The sequence below is a fragment of the Moschus berezovskii genome, chromosome 27, assembly GCF_049115385.1.
Source record: "Moschus berezovskii isolate FMDL1 chromosome 27, NW_MosBer_1.0, whole genome shotgun sequence".
Classification (NCBI taxonomy): domain Eukaryota; kingdom Metazoa; phylum Chordata; class Mammalia; order Artiodactyla; family Moschidae; genus Moschus; species Moschus berezovskii.
In genome coordinates, this window is record NC_142486.1 from 22,763,719 (window position 1) to 22,781,696 (window position 17,978).

Sequence of the window (17,978 nt, forward strand, 5' to 3'; positions counted from 1 at the left end):
CTTCTTGTTCTTACCTTGTTGCTGCCAGCAGTGGATGTGGAGGACATTTCATGACACTCACCCCACCCCACCCCAGCCATGGTATTAAGTGTGAATTCCCAGCAATTCATGGAGGTTACCGTTAGCACCACCCTGCCAACAACCCAGAGAAGAGTTTCTTGCTTGCCAGATCTAGCCATGGTTCCTGTTGGCCAGCCTCAGCTGCCTGTACTGGGAGCGGTAATTCCTGCTTGCTCAGCAGGTGTGGAATAGCCCTGGTCCAGGGACAGTGAACTTCCTCATGGGATCAGTTGCTGCTGCTGCTGCTGCTGCTAAGTCGCTTCAGTCGTGTCCGACTCTGTGTGACCCCATAGACGGAAGCCCACCAGGCTCCCCCATCCCTGGGATTCTCCAGGCAAGAACACTGGAGTGGGTTGCCATTTCCTTCTCCAATGCATGAAAGTGAAAAGTGAAAGTGAAATCACTCAGTCGTGTCCAACTCTTCGCAACCCTGTGGACTGCAGCCTACCAGGCTCCTCCATCCATGGGATTTTCCAGGCAAGAGTACTGGAGTGGGTTGCCATTGCTTCCGCACGGGATCAGTTGAGCCACAGCTAAACCTTTCCTTGGGGAGGAACCATCTTCCAAGTTTGTTTTGTACTTGTGTTTCCCTGGTGGCTCAGATAGATAAAGAATCTGCCTGCAATACAGGAGACACCGGTTGGATTCCTGGGTTGAGAAGTTCCCCTGGAGAAGGGATAGGCTACCCACTCCAGTATTTCTTGAGCTTCCTTGGTAGCTCAGATGGTAAAGAATCTGCCTGCAATGTGGGAGACCTGAGTTTGATCCCTGGGTTGGGAAGATCCCCTGGAGGAGGGCATGGCAATCCACTCCAGTATTCTTGCCTGGAGAATCCCATGGACAGAGGAGACTGGCAAGCTACAGTCCTTGGGTTCCCAAAGAGTCAGATATGACTGACCAACTAAGCACACAGAACCTTTTACCTCAGTCATAGGACAGTCTTGGGGGTTCTCTTTACTTCCTTATAGCTAATCCCCGTTATGGTTAACAATTCTCTTAGTTTTCCCTCTTCAAATTGTTGTGTAGTTTCCTGATTCTTACTAGGGACACTGATAACCCTTCTGAGCCTCCCAATGAGGACAATAATAGCACTTCCTATCTCAGAGGGTGTCATGGAATTAAATGATCCAATGTATGTAAAGTGCTTAGTAGAGGAACTGACACATTTTTTGTTGTTGTTGTTTGTTCTTTGTTGAAGGATGAAGAGATAGGATAGGTGATAAAGCTTCTCTCTTCTTATTAGACTAGAAGAATATTTTAAAGAGTCATTAATGAAGCCAACTTGAAGACAAGATGTAAGTAAAAGTTTAAACAAAACGAGTTCCCTTTCCCTTCTAAAGATGGCCAGTCTGGGAAACAAATTTTGTAATTACTGAAGTCACTTGTCAGAGATTAATGGCAGGTATTGGAATGGAACCCAGAGAAAGTTATATCAGTTTTCAAAACAGTACAGAGAATAGCTTCTAGATATTAATTACAATATCCAATTGAGGATATAAAAATCTATACCTGGGCAACTTCCCTGGCAGTCAAGTGGTTAAGACTTCACCTCCCAGTGCAGGGGGTTCAAGTTTGATCATTGGCCTGGGAGCTAAGATCCTACATGCCTGAGGCCAAAAAACCAAAACATAAAACAGAAACAATACAGTCACAAATCTAACTGAAGACTTTTAAAAAAAGCCCAGCACCTCCATGCACCCCGCAATAGAACGGCTTCACTGACTCTATCTTGAAGTTTGAGGAGGATCATCCTACTTGTCTATTCATCTGCCTGTGATTCTGAAGAAGTGATTCGATTTCTAATGTTGATTATGGGGGAACTCCAAATGCTTAAACATGAATTGGAACATGCTATCTCCCTCTCTCTACACCTCATTTCTCCTTCTTTCTTTCTAAATAAGAAGTATGTCAAGAATAGAAAAGAAAGGACACTTCTTAAAGAATGATCTGCTTCCTTTCTTGAACTCTAAATGTTCTTAGTGCAAATGTGTGTGTGCGTGCTCAGTCCCTTCAGCTGTGTCCCACTCTTTGCAACACTATGGACCGTATCCCTCCAGAGTCCTCTGTCCACAGGATTCTCCAGGCATGAATACTGAAGTGGGTTGCCGCACCCTCCTCCAAGGGACCTTTCTGACCCAGGGATCGAACCCATGTCTCTTATGTCCCCCACATTAGCAGGCAGGTTCTTTATCTCTAGGGTAACCTGGAAAGCCCCTTAGTGCAAATATCCTTTTACAAATGTAGACTGTTGGCTTGAGTTTTGGAAATACACAATTTATTCCCATAAACTTTGATATTAATTTAAATGGACTCTTTTGGCGGAAAATTGGTGTGTCTATTTGTGTGTGTTTTTATCTACGAAAAAGATGTGATTTTTGTTCCAGGCTTTATATTCTTCTTATCTATAACTCAACTGCTAAAATGTAAAGCAATTGCTCTCTAGGCTGTACCATTCTGACAGCTCCATCATTTCTGAATGTTTCTTTTCAGATATTCAAAATACTCAGGACAAGGCCCTTGTCCCCACTCTGATAAATGATGTTGTTTCATGTTTCTAGGAGAGAAAATAGACATTTCACTAAATATCTTTAGATTTGCACAGGCTGGAATCACAAGCCACTCATGTAAGTCTATGAAAAAGGAACATATGTTTCCTTTGAAGGACTCTTTATTACATAAATATATTTATACTAAGATATACACTCACAGGGATGCACTTCTCTGTATCCAAGTATAGTAGAGGGTAGTCTAAGGAACGGGTAGGATTACTAGTTACAAGTGAGTCTCAAGACGCTTTTTTCTCAACTTCTGGGTTCTGATGGCCAGCAAAAGTCAAGAAGACTTGTTCCAGCGTTATCTGACTGACGGAATAGTCTTCTAAACTGAATTCTTCTTTAGCTTCCTCCAAAATACCAAACATCTTTAACAGCAACAACATAAAGTGCAGTTACCATTGCAGTCCTCCTTTCCAGCCCACCACCCAGATGAGCCTCTCCTACACTTCCTCCAACTGCCTCCAAGTTAATGGTGGAAGACAAAAGATAAAAGGGGGGATGAGATAACAGACAAAGTAGACCATTGAGAATTTGAGAAGAAGCAGGTCTCTGTCCCCATTCTCTTGATGGATATAGACAAAAAGTGGGACTTAAAGGTGGCAATCTGACTTAATTAAAATTAATTCCTTGGACCATTGAAAGTAACCTAAAGTCTCTGCTCCTCCCATAGCCCATTTCATAAGACTAAATCCCAAATGCTTTAGTGCTCTATTAACATATAATAATATTAGAAGGGCATGGTTTTTACATTCACCTTTCCCCAGCTATTGTTCTTGCTGGGAACGTAGTAGTTAATGATCCCTCGATTCTCATCTTTTAATTCACTACCTAAGAAAGAAAAGATAGGATAGATACATAATTTTGCATATTGCTTTTTAAATGTCAAAATACTGATACATCAGCTTAATTATCTGTATAACAGAGGGGTAAATAGATATGGCTAGTAAAAAAGGGATGTAATCCAAAAACCTACCTCTTTAATATACATCATACAGTTTATTTCTTCTGCAGATTTATTCCTGGTGTAGTAGGCTTCATTTTATGGGTTTATAGGAATGATTGAGGACAGACTTTCAGGCACAAAATGTTGTCAACTCACATGTCTAACGGATGAAACTTGAGTCTTCTAAAATTCTAATGCTGTAAGATGTAATTCCTAAACACAGGGCTGAGAATATAAATGGGTGCGATTTTCATTTTTGGCTTTATGAACATGTATGAATGTACAGCGTGTTTCCTGGGGAAGAGAGAAGAGGCTTTCTTGCTATTCTCATGATCCTATGCTGGGTTAAAGAGGAAATCATACATATAAACCACCAAAGTCAGGCTGAATGTTCTTTTTCAAGTGAATAAGAATCCTCTGGTGCAAGTTGGGGGAAGAAGTGGTATACTTTCCAGATTTAAAACAAACATATTTGTTTATGCTTGTTGTAAATTATTACAATTTAGAGGAGCCTGGTGGGCTGCCATCTATGGGGTCGCACAGAGTTGGACACGACTGAAGCGACTTAGCAGCAGCAGCAGCAAATTAATTGAGATTTTAAATATTTTAAAATATGTTAATATAATCAAACTAGGAAGGCATTAGACTGAGGTGGCTCTAATTCCTTGATAGTCTATGTAAGGAAATAAAAACCTAAGCCAGAGCAAATGTACTTGAATCTGAGGAAATCAACTCTAAGAACAACCAATCACAAAGAGCCAACTACGTTCCCCCAAATAAGGCAACTGCTTAAGCGCTAGCAAATCAAATATTTCCTTACTTTTTTCCAAGTCTTCTCTATAAACATCTCTCCCCTAATTCCTGTCTGTGGAGACCTCCTAACCACCTTTGGTTTGGTGATGCCCAATTAGAATCAATGTACACTGATAAACTCTTGAACATTTTTGATATGCATCAGATGAGTAGTTCTGACATCAAAGTGAAAGTGAAAAAAGTGAAAATGTCAGTTGCTCAGACATGTCTGATTCTTTGTGACCCCTCAAACTGTAGCTTGCCAGGCTTCTCTATCCATGGACTTCTCCAGGCAAGAATACTGGAATGAGTTGCCATTCCCTTCTCCAGGGGAGCTTCCTGACACAGGGATCAGTCAGGGTCTCCTGCATTGCAGGCAGATTCTTTACTGTCTGAGCCACCAGGGAAGTAAAGTGGGATCCAAAAGGATGCCCAATGGCTCTGTGAGCAAAGTGCAACCAGATGTAGGTACTCACTGAGCCCTTCGCTTTCACTACTTTCTCACTGTACATGAAGGTCTTAAGTAAGTCCCTCTTGGATATCCAAGCTCCTAGCTTTTCTGTCAAGAGCTCTGTAATTTGATTTGAGGTTTTTGTTTTTGTTTTCTTTTTTAACCTGACTGGGTATGGAGTTGGACTGGATCTGACTTAAACATTATTAGCTCTCTGTGTACAACCAAACTGGGTTCAGAGTCAGACTAGGTCCAACTTAAACTGGATTGGGTTCAGTGTGAGGCCTCTGGAAAACATTTTCTTAATGAAAGGAAAGAATAAAATGACTTCCTCCATATTCAGAGGGTCTGGGACTCCAGCTAACTATACAGACAAAATTTATGGGTCCATGTGTTTTTATCTATTCGATTAATGTCTGTCTTTTGATTGGAGAGTTTAATAAACTTTAAATGGGCTTCATCTTTTCCTGGGCTTTATCTGAAGGATAGCTCTTCCAGTTATATTACTGTTGGTTGACATTTTTTCTTTCAATATTTTGAATATATATTTTCAATTTCTCTTGGCTTGAAAATTTTCTACGGAGAAATCTGCTGATAGGTTTATGGGGTTCCCTTGTTTGACAAATTACTTTTCTCCTGCTTTTTGTCTTTGACTTTTGACAAATTTATTACGGTATGCTTTAGCCCCTTTCTGGTTCAACTATTTGGAGTTCTTTGGGCTTCATGAATCTGAAAATCCATATCCCTCCCAAAGTTTGGGAAATTTTCAGCTATTATTTCTTTAAATAGGCTTTGATCCTTTTTTCTTATCCTTCTGGGATTTCCATAAAATATAAATTGTTTCTGTTATAGTGCCCTGTAAATTTTGTCAGCTTTCTTCATCTTTTACTCACTCTTCATTCTTTTTGCATCTCTGATTGGATAATTTCAAATGACCTATCTCATAGTTCACTAATTCTTTCTTCTGATTGGTTGAATCTGATGAATTTTTCAGTTTAGTCATTATATTTTCAGTTTTAGGATTTCTGTTTGGGCTTTTTTATGGTGCCTATTTTTTCTTGTTGTAGTTTTCATTTTCTTTTTGCATTGTACAACTAATTTCACTTGGTTGTCTTTCTGTGTGTTCATGTAGTTGATTAAACATCTTTAAAAGGATTGTTCTAAATTCCTTGTCAGACAGCCCATAGATCTCCATTTCTTTAAGGAGTTTCATTAGTTTCTTTGGGTAGTGTTATATATACCTGAATCTCTGTGGTCCTTGATTGAGTTTGTATCCACTTTCGATGAGTAGTCTCCTCTTGTAGAGTTTACAGACTCACTTCAGCAGGGACTCACCTTCACTCATCAGCTCAGCTAGAGGTTTGGATTGTTTGTGTGGCAGCATGCAGGGGCAGGCAGTCTTGCTAACAGGGTCTTGGCTTGGGCAAGTACACTGCTTGTGATCTGAGGTTGAAGGTGAGTGGGTGGGCAGGGTTGCTGTCTGATTTCTGTGGCTGAACTGACCTTCCTGCTGAGCTGTTTAAGCATGGCGGCTGGATAGGCTCCCTGGATGGGCAAGGCTACTACTTCACAGTCTAGTGGTGACATTAACTGAGATCTGTAATCACCTCTGCCCTGTTGAGGTACAGGCTGTGCTCCCTGGCAGGGTAGGACCACTCTTTGACTCCATGATTGGGCAAGGCTACATATGGACTGGACACAATTGCTCTTAGGGGAGGGGTTCATATTGTGCTCCTTGACTGGATGGTGCCAATTTCTGTTCTCTATGTTCAGGTGGGGCCACACACAGGGCTTTATAGTTAGATGAGGCCTCAGGTTGTGCTCATGATTATACTGGAAAGTAAACTGCACTCAAACTTGGGTAGGACTGCAGGCTAGCCATCACAATCTAGTAGGCTGTTGGTTGTGCTTCATTGCTGGCTAAGGCTATAGGCTGGGCTATTTTCAAGAGGGCCGCCAGTTATATTCCACAGCTGTATGGGCTCAAGACTGTACTCTGTGGTCAGACAGGGTCACTGTCTGGGCTCTGGCTTTAAGTCAGGCCCTAGGCTATGCTCCATGAATGGACAGAGTCACTGACTGGACTTTTTACATGAGCAAATCCATATGGTGTGTTCAGCAATTGAGCAAAGCTATAATTTGGGCTCTGCAGGTGGGCAATATCATAGGCTAGATTCCAAGGCCATCCAAGGCCATCCTGGTGATGTAGGGCCAGAGGCTATACTTAATAGTTGGGCAAGACTGTTGGTTTGGCTCCCAACCAAGCATGTCTGTAGAATGGGCTTAACAGATGTCCAAATTCATTGGCCAGGCTTCTTGGTCAGGTGGGTTGGAAGCTATACTCAGCAGTTGGATAGAGCTGCGAATTTGCTTCTCTTCCTAGACAGGGCCATGGAACAGGCTCCATAGCTAATAGGGTTTGTTGGCTGGGGGCCCAAATCAGGCAGACCTGCCTTTTGAGTTCTTTGGTCAGATAGGTTGGATTCCATGGTTCTTCCTAAATTCTCTGGCCAGGTTTCCTGGTTGGAGGAAACTAGAGGCTATACTCACCTGATGGTTAGGGGTTTTGAATCTATTTCTCTAGTCAGCAGGGCTATAGAATGACTCTATACCTGGTACAGCTAATTGGTTAGGGACTCAAATCTGGTAGAAGTACCCTCCAAGCTCTCACACCAGACATGGCCACCAATTCGGCTTTGCAGATAAGCAGAGCCATTGGCCTGGAAGTCTACTCCAATGCTGCTGCAAGGAAGCATGTGGTTTTGCTAAGATCTGAGTGCTCAGTGCTTGAAGCACCAGCCCTCTTCTCTGTCTTCATGTAGTCTCCAGTGGTAAAGTCTCACAGGTTCACCCAGTGATCCTTGAGAGTTAAGACCCAAGTGGGCCTCCGAAGAAGCATTCTGCAACACTGGGGGACCTGATGAACACCACTGACTCTCTTTTCCCAAGTGGAGAAACTGCAGGTCTAAGGGAGGGTTGATATAGTCAGTGTATAGCTCCTCCTCTTACCCTTCTCATATCTCTCTTGGTTTCTATTGCCCAGGAGGTTGTTTCAACCTTACCTCCAGGTTCTGGGATTTTCATAATGGTGTCTTGTCTACAGATAGTTACTAGATGATCTTCTTATGAATATGATCTTCCCAACTGATTTTGGGAATGACCTGTATTGCCATCTTTATATCACTCTCAATATTATAAGTTTGACTCATGCTGTTACATATAGTTATTTCATTCATCTCCCCCTCTGCACAGTGGTAATCTGGTATATGATTATTCCATAACTTATTTTCCATTCAACTGCTGGCAGGTATAATGTAAATATCATTGATTTAAATATTTTATTTATCTCATGGCACAGGTGTATGCAAGTATAATAATGTAAGGAACAGCCACCTTCAGTTGAAAATGTTCCTCAAACCCACATTTCTATTAAAGCTTTTGTGTCCACATCCTCAAGGATAGGTATCTGATGTTTAGTGTCTCTTCTTTAAGACTTGTCCTAGAGAAAGTTGTTAGGACAGCACACAGTAAATGAGACTTTCTGTTCACTGCTTTTCTTTGTAGTGATTTAGGCACTATATCTCAGAAATATTTGCTGAATGAATGCATGAATGAGTATTAAACTTCTTAATAGACTATTAATAACAACACTGAGTTAATTCTATTTCCCATACATCTGTTCCCCCAGATCTGCTCTACCTTCTATTTCTTTTTATTTTCTGCTTTCCATTATTACTTTGTAATCAATTAGCCTATTTTCTATTGCTTGGAAGATAAACTTCCAACTCCTCAGCCTGACACACAATGGGGATGTCTGTGATATTTTGCTCAGCATAGCAGAAAGGAAACTAAGATGAAAAAGCAGAATTAATAAAAGTCTTACTATGTTTCTTCTTTATATTTAAGAAGGGAAGATAAGAGATAGAAAGAAATAATTGCTGTCTCTGGCATTGTACCATATAGTCAAAGAAATGCTTATTGAATATAGCATGAAGAAGTGCTATTCTTGCAAGGAGAAAAAAGCTTAGTGGTTCTTGTTTGAATTTCAGTTTCATATCCTGACTGGGACAGCAAAAGACCACAGTTATATTTTCAGTGTGAGGTAAAAAACCTTAAAACTTTTCATGAGTGATATTATGGAAAGAATTGTGTCATTTCCCACCCCCAACTTCCACCCCCACCAAATTCATTTGCTGAAGCCCTAACCCCAGTTGATGGTGTTTGGTCATATGTCCTTTAAGGAAGTAATTAATGATAAATGAGGTCATAAGGGTGATACCTGGATCCACTGTGAATGATGTCCTTATAAGAAGAGTAAGAGACACCAGGCATGGATACACACAGAAAAAAAGCTGTCTGATGACACAGTGAGAGAAAGAGGCCATTTGTGGGCCAAAAAGAGAGGTCTCAGGAGAAACAAGACCTCCTGAAATCTTGATACTGAACTTCTAATTTCAGAACTGTGAGAAAATAAATATCTGCCATTATGCCAGTCAGTCTGTGGTATCTTATTACAGCAGCCCTAGTGGATTAATACAGATTATATTGACTAAAAATTGAGAATTATGTTCAAACATGATTTTAGGTATACAGGTTGTATGGACAGCTCTAATGTCACAACTACCTTACTAGTTAATATACACCAAGATATTGGCGAATACTTCTGCTTTTGTGCAACCTTCTGAGCACAACCAAACATAAAAAGTTTAAAAGAACAAGCATTTCAAAAATGATTCAACATGGAAGGGCAATTAATATCAATAATTCACAAGAAATAGTTACTGGAGATATACAGCATATGGATGGTGAGAACAACAGATATGATTTAATACATTTATATCAAAGCAAATCCAACCAACCAAGTTTACCTGGGAAAGTTGTTTCAATAAAAGTTTTTAAATCCTCTAATTTGTTCTTATTTTCATCAATATTGATCTTGACTTTTAGGATGTAAACATTGCCAAATTTGTTCTTGAGATGCTGAGGGCTGCCCAGGCACATGAACTTTCCCTTCACCATGATGGCCAGCTTAGTACAAAGAGCATCGCATTCCTCCATACTAGTAGAACAAAACACCAAAATGATGTGAAGCTTTAAAAAATCTCTATCAGAAGATATTCTATAGTTCAAATATCCAGTATTTGTGACCCTCTTTGAAAAAGGAAGTTTTATCTGCCTCTCAACAACATCATGGCAAATGGAGATATTTCCAAATTCAAAGTAGTAAAATAATCTACAGGATATAACGTACAGCACATGGAATATAGCCAATATTTTTAATAACTTTAAATGGAGTATAATCTATAAAAATATTGAATCATTAAGTTGCACACTTGAAACTAATGTAATATTGTAAATTAACTGCACTTTAATTTTTTAAAAAGTAGTAAAAGTCCAGATCCTCAAATGGAACAGTTCCTGAACTTCCTGCCCTCTCCTCTCAATGAAAACTCCTTCCCATAGGTTATACCATTATAACTCTTCTAACCCTTAACCAAGCCTCCCAGTGAGCCACACCTGTGAGATGTTATGATGATTGCTTTGCCACTTTCACGTGTCCGTGTCACTGCATTCCAGAGTAGGCGCCGGGCTACTGGGTCCATACCGGTTGATGGCTCATCCAGGAAGATGACTGAGGGCTTTCCCATGAGGGCAATAGCAGTACTCAGTCTACGTTTGTTTCCTCCACTTCATAGTAAGGGAAGGAGAGAGAAAGCAGAAACAGAGATGGGTATATGTGACAGTAATTTAATACATTAAAAACACATATTTAATGTATATCCATTATTTACAGGAAACAATTAAATTATTTCTGAAATGCTGAGTCATAGGAAACATCCAAGATATTAAAAATGCTGATTGCATGTCATTCAACCAAGGCATTGGGCTTCCCATGTGGCACTAGTGATAAAGAACTGCTTGCCAATGCAGGAGATTTAAGAGACATGGGTTTGATCCCTGGGTCGGGAAAGTCCCCTGGAGGAGGACATGGCAACCAACTCCAGTATTCTCGCCCGAAGAACCTCACGGACAGAGGAGTCTGGCGGGCTATAGTCCACAGGGTAACGATGAGTGGGACATGCATGCACACAACCAAGGCATCAGATCCAAACGCAAATATATAAATCAAGTCATTTTCATTTGAAATGTAGAAAGGTGACTTTTGTCTACCAGAGTTCCTTTAGATTCCCAGATATATAAACAGTATATTTAACAAAGAATACAAAGAATTTCACATGGTCCTTTAGAGACAAAGAACAACAGAGAATAAGGGAGAGAGATGCTTTCATTTATAATTCAATGACTACATTTGCGATTGAACCAAGATTGTGTTTCATCTCTGCAAGGGAAATTGTGATACTAATTAGGTCGCTTTATTGCTGATATTCCGGTATTGGCAAGGCATTAGATTATTTCCCAGTCATTGCTTCTGTTTGTCAGTGGAACTCTGGCTAGACTGTGGGCACTGATTCCAAAGATCAGAATCAGCAGAAGGCTCCTCAATATTAGCTGCAATGAGAGCATCAGTATAATATCTCACCTGTAAGTGTAAATATACTTGTCAGCATAGGATTCCAGATTCAGTGCTTGCATTGACTTCTTTACATAATTGTTAATTTTGGTTTCAGGAATCCCCCACAATCTGGCATACATGATCATTATTTCTCGAGCAGTCATGTAATCCAGTAAGGCATCAAATTGGGGGCAGTAACCAATTTTTGATCTTACCTAAAATAAAACAACAACAATGGACATAGGTCAACTATATCTCACTGAGCATATAGTATACACAAATGCATAGAATAGTATACACAAATACATAGAATAGTATACACAAATACATAGAAGACCTGATGCTTTTCAGCCCATGCCTCTAAGAAGGTTATAACCCAGAGTTTTAGTAAATAATTTCTTTCCCAGTGATTACAGAGTCATTGCTGTTGTAAGCTATTGTCATGCATTAAAATTAAAACTTTAACAACCCTAAAAAGTAAAAGAGATCTAAATCAATAGTGTGATGTCCAGCGTTGATAACTTGATGGCTATTTTTGAACTTTGGTATCTTATTTTCTCTAATAAATCTTCATTGGTTTGGTCCCAAGGAATTTCAGGATTTCATAATCAAAGACTGCCATAGAAGGAAAGCCTGGGCTAGCCTAGGCTCAGTGATATCCTACGTTTTGGTAGTGATGATAAATGGACTATAAGTGGGGTCCTCCATCTCTCTGTTATATGCAATATTACTTTGTGAGAATCATCTAAGTTGCAAATGAGCAGAATTGGGATCCTAGCTCTTATTTCAGTCATATATTAGTCATAAAAGAAGTCTGAACATATTATAAAAATTTTATAATATTCAGAGAAAATATCTGACAACATGGAATCAAATTAAAAATCAATAATAAAATAAATATTTTAGAAATTTCAATATTTTTCATATTTCAAAATGAATTTCTAAGACTACATCCTTAATTCATGGGCTGAAAAGCTCAATTTATCCTGCAAAATATTTTTTTTAATTTTACTGTAATTTTTTTTTTATTGGAGGCTAATTATTTTACAATATTATATTGGTTGGTTTTGCCATACATTGACATGAATCCGCCTCAGGTGCACAGGAGTTCCCCCTCCCGAACCCCCCTCCCACCTCCCTCCTCCCCTTTTCCTCCCTCTGGGTCATCCCTGAATACCAGCCCCGAGCATCCTCTCCCATAGAGTCCCAAAGACTGTTCTATACATCAGTGTCTCTTTTGCTGTCTCATATACAGGGTGATCATTTACATCTTTCTAAATTCCATATATATGCGTTAGTATACTGTATTGGTGTTTTTCTTTCTGGCTTACTTCACTCTGTATAATAGGCTCTAGTTTCATCCACCTCATTAGAACTGATTCAAATGCATTCTTTTTAATGGCTGAGTAATACTCCATTGTATATATGTACCACAGCTTTCTTATCCATTCATCTGCAGATGGACATCTAGGTTGTTTCCATGTCCTGGCTATTATAAACAGTGCTGCAATGAACATTGGAGTACATGTGTCTCTCTCAATTCTGGTTTCCTCGGTGTGTATGCCCAGGAGTGTGATTGCTGGATCATATGGCAGTTCTATTTCCAGTTTTTTGAGGAATCTCCACACTGTTCTCCATAGTGGCTGAACTAGTTTGCATTCCCACCAACAGTGTAAGAGGGTTCCCTTTTCCACACCCTCTCCAGCATTTATCGCATGTAGACTTTTGGATAGCCTTGCAAAATATTTTGAACCTATGGGATATAGGCCACTTTAAACATCAGGGTAACAAACGAATTTAAATCAATGATTAAATTGTTAACATAATAACATATTTGTAAAAAAAAGATTCAAAGGATTCTGGGAAGATAGCCGAGTAGGGAGCACCAAGAATATATCTCTGTCTAATAAAATTATTTGGGGACTCTGTAGTCTACGGAAAGCATGCAAATTCCTAGGGGAAGATTTGTACTGTAAATTGTGGTTAATTGCAGTCAATTTAAGCTGTTAGCATACTAGTGTCTACCATCCTCCATCCCCACACCAAGTCACATCTGTGCATACGTTCTTGAAGCAGCCTTTACACAGCTAGGGGGAGACAGGATGAGCAAACAAGATCCTGTCCTCCAAATAAAGGGCATCTGTGCTCTAATTGCTTATTGCTGCTTCTGATTGTAGAGGTAAAGATCAACAAGAAAGCATGAGCCATGTAAAAATAAATAAATAATCAGGCACTACCCCTAAAAAAGACAAACAAAAAACTGATGTAAATCTACTAGACAGATACTTTAAAGTGACTGTGGAGATTCCTCAAAAAACTGGAAATAGAACTGCCATATGATCCAGCAATCGCACTCCTGGGCATACACACCGAGGAAACCAGAATTGAAAGAGACACATGTATTCCAATGTTCATTGCAGCACTGTTTATAATAGCCAGGACATGGAAGCAACCTAGATGTCCATCTGCAGACGAATGGATAAGAAAGCTTTGGTACATATACACAATGGAGTATTATTCAGCCATTAAAAAGAATACATTTGAATCAGTTCTAATGAGGTGGATGAAACTGGAGCCTATTATACAGAGTGAAGTAAGCCAGAAAGAAAAACACCAATACAGTATACTAACGCATATATATGGAATTTAGAAAGATGCAAATGATAACCCTGTATATGAGACAGCAAAAGAGACACAGATGTATAGAACAGTCTTTGGGACTCTATGGGAGAGGGTGAGGGTGGGATGATTTGGGAGAATGGCATTGAAACACGTATGTTGTCATATGTGAAACGAATCACTAGTTCAGGGTCAATGCATGTTATAGGATGCTCGGGGCTGGCATGCGGGGATGACCCAGAGGGAGGATAAAGGGAGGAGGGAGGTGGGAGGGGGGTTCAGGAGGGGGAACTTACGTAAACCCGGGGTGAATTCATGTCAATGTATGGCAAAACCAACCAATATAATATTGTAAAATAATTTGCCTCCAATAAAAAATAAATTAATTACCAAAAAAAAAAATAAAGTGACTATCTTAAAGGTGTTCAAGGAATTTAAAACAAAATGTGGAGAACGTCAAGAAAATTATTTATGAACAAAATGAAAGTATCAATAAAGAGAGAGAAACTATAAAGAGAAACTAAAATAAATTTTGTAGTTGTTAAGTACAACAACTAATTGAAATGAAAAATTCATTAAAAGGATTCAAAGGCAGATTACAGTAGGCAGAATAATCAGCAGACAAAGATATGACAGTGGAACATGAAAAAGAAAGCAGAAAGGATTAAAGAACAGTAGATTGAGCCTAATGGACATTTGAAGCCATTAAGTGGATGAACATACGCACTGTAGGTGTCCTGAGGAAGAGAGTAAGAAAAGGACAGAGAGAATATTTGAATAAACGATACTAAAACTTCTCACATTTGAATGCAAACATCCAAGAAGATCAATGAAATTCAAAGGAGATGAATTCAAAGAGAATCACACCAAGACACATTAAAATCAAGCTTTCCAAAACCATAGACAAAAAAAGAATCTTGAAACCTGTAAAAGAAATGAGACCAATCATATACATGGAATCCTCGATAAGATCATGAGCGTATTTCCCACCAGAAACTTTGGAGGTCAGAAGGCAGTGGGCCAGATACACTCAAAGTGCTTTAAAAAAAACACAAACAACTGTCAACAGAAATCCTTATCTGGCAAAACTGCCTTTCAAAAGTAAGGGAGAAATTAAGGCAATCACAGATTAATAAAGACTGAGGGAATTTGTTACTGTTAGATCTGCCCTCCAAGAAATGCTACAGGGAGTTTTGCAGGGTAAAACTAAAGGACACCAAGGTGTAATCAAGGCAGTATGAAACAATAAATATTTCAATTAAGGTAAATATACGAGCAATTACTATTAATAAGAGCTAATATAACACATGATTCATGGAGTCGCAGAGAGTCGGACACGACTGAGCAACTGAACTGAACTGAATATAACACAAATTTATAACTCATTTTTTTCTACATGATTTAAGAGATCAATATATATTTAAATTACTAGTCTAATAGTAATTATAACTATAATTACAAAACTTTGTTTTGTAAATTAACATTTTATTTTCTACATATCATTATAAAAGACTCTGGGTTGGAATGATCCCCTGGAGAAGGGCATGGCAACCCACTGCACTATTCTTGCCTGGGCAATTCCATGGATAGAGGAGCCTGATGGGCTACAGTCCATGGGGTTGCAAAGAGTCAGACACAACGGAAGCAACTTGGCATGCACACACATGAAAGACTGATTCATTGTTTACACAATGTATAAAGATATAATTTTGTGACATCAGCAAAAAATGGGTAGAGACAGAACTATAAAGAAGCAAAATAATTGTTATTGAAGTTATGCTGCTATAAATACAATTAGTGTTATAACTTTAGATGTTAAATATAATCAACACAGTAACCACAATGAAAAATAGCTATAGAATATGCACAAAAGGATATAAGAAAGAATTTAAATATGTTACTACAAAAAATAAGCGACTTAACACAAGAGAAGAACATAATGTAGGAAGTGAAGAACAAAAAAGCAATAAGGCATATAGAAAACTAACAGCAAACTGTCAGAAATAAGTCATGTCTTACCAATAATTACTTTCAGTTCAGTTCAGTTCAGTTCAGTTACTCAGTCGTGTCCGACTCTTTGCAACCCCATGAATCACAGCACACCAGGCCTCCCTGTCCATCACCAGCTCCCGGAGTTCACTCAAACTCATGTCCATCGAGTCGGTGATGCCATCCAGCCATCTCATTCTCTGTCGTCCCCGTCTCCTCCTGCCCCCAATCCCTCCCAGCATCAGACTCTTCTCCAGTGAGTCAACTCATCTCATGAGGTGGCCAAAGTATTGGAGTTTCAGCTTTAGCATCAGTCCTTCCAATGAACACTATGTATAAATTAAACTTTCCAGTCCAAAGACAGAGATTGGCAGAATGGTTAAAAATCACGATCTAATTATATGTTATTTTGTTGTAAGAGACTCACTTTAAATCCAGGACACAAATACAATGAGTGTGAAAGGATGGAAAAAAGACATTCCATCCAAATAGTAACCAAACTGTGGTGACCCAGGAAAGAGTGGATAAAACCAAGGAGGGTCTTGGAATGCAAGAATGGAAAAACCAGACCCTTATCATCCTTCTCTCCTGCATGTTGTAACTATTACTGGATTTCAAGTCCTCCTGACCAGTATAACCTATCTCCCCTCCTACCCCATAGGGAGAAGGTATTTTTCTTACTCTTCTCTCCACCCAGTATACGTGCCTCATCCAATCAGCAAATGACCCACAAGACCCCTATCTCATTCCTTGTACCCTGGGTATAAAAGTGGACCCCTGTTCAATGTCGGTTCTCCCTTGAGCTGGCCCACTGTTCTAACAGTGTCTCCCTATCTAATAAACTTTATTTCCTTCTCATTCTGTCTCATGTCTGGAAATTCTTTTCCAACCTGCGCACAGAACACGACACAAAATAACAGGATAGTTATGCTTGTATCAGACAAAAGAGACTTAAAATATAAAAAAGATTACAAAATACAAAGGACATGATATATTTATAAAGGTTTCAGTGCAGCAAAAAAGTAATAATTATAAATAGCTATCACCTAACAACAGACCATATAATATATTAAAAGCAAAACTGACACAATTGAAGGGAGAAATAAACAGTTCTATAATAATAGTGGAATACTTCAGTATTGCCTTCATTAATGGAAAGAACGATGAGGTGGAACATAAGTCAAGAAATAGAGGATATTAAAGCACCACGAGTCAACCATATTTAACGGACATATACAGAACACTCTAGATTTAACAGATTTACAGACACATACATAGATATTGTTACATACACACACTGGCAAATACTACTGAGCATTTAAGGAAGAACAAGTATCACCCCTCTCAAACTCTTCTAAAAATTGAAAAGAAAGGAACACTTTCTAATTCTTTCTATAAGATCAGCATTATCTTGATACTAAAACTAGGAAAAAATGATATAATGAAAAAAAAAAACTACAGACCTTATGAGCTTTGACATAAAATTTTTTAACAAAAGAGTAGTGAACCAAGTTCACCAGCATATTAAAAGGATTATATACCATGATTGTGTGTGATAAGTCACTTCAGTCATATCCGATTCTTTGCAACCCTATGGACTGTAGCCTGCCAGGCTCCTCCGTCTATGGGATTTTCCAGGCAAGAATACTGGAGTGGGTTGACATGCCCTCCTCCAGGGGATCTTCCTAGCCCAGAGATCGAGCGTGCGTCTCTTGTGTCTCCTGCATTGGCAGGCAGGTTCTTTACCACTAGTGCCACCTGGGAATGGAATCCCATGACAAATTGAGAATAATCCCTGGAATGCAAGAATTATTAAATATATTAACATTGATCAATGTAATAGGTCATATTCATTTCAAGACTATAATTTATCTTGTAGATTGGGTATTATAATTTTTGGAATATTTTGTTTTGATTTTAATTTACCTCTAAATATTTTTCAACATCCTCCATGATTTCTTCTTTTATCCATCGTTTAAGAGATTGTTTAATTGTTTAATTTATCCATTTAATTTTATCCATTGTTTAATTTCCAAAAATTAATGAATTTTTCTT

The 17,978-nt window shown here is 38.9% G+C and overlaps 1 protein-coding gene across 1 annotated transcript in view; it reads right to left on the minus strand.

Annotated features, from left to right (window-relative positions):
* Nucleotides 1-2,845: 2,845 nt before the first annotated feature.
* The window catches only part of LOC129545009 (phospholipid-transporting ATPase ABCA3-like), a 204,697-nt gene continuing 189,564 nt past the window's right edge, over nucleotides 2,846-17,978 (minus strand). Inside the window, exons 26-30 of the mRNA XM_088832884.1 lie at nucleotides 11,343-11,530; nucleotides 10,319-10,489; nucleotides 9,670-9,860; nucleotides 3,370-3,443; nucleotides 2,846-2,980 (exon numbers count right to left, since the gene is read on the minus strand). Coding sequence (XP_088689010.1) covers nucleotides 2,846-2,980; nucleotides 3,370-3,443; nucleotides 9,670-9,860; nucleotides 10,319-10,489; nucleotides 11,343-11,530 — 759 coding nt within the window. The remainder of the gene's footprint in view (nucleotides 2,981-3,369; nucleotides 3,444-9,669; nucleotides 9,861-10,318; nucleotides 10,490-11,342; nucleotides 11,531-17,978) is intronic.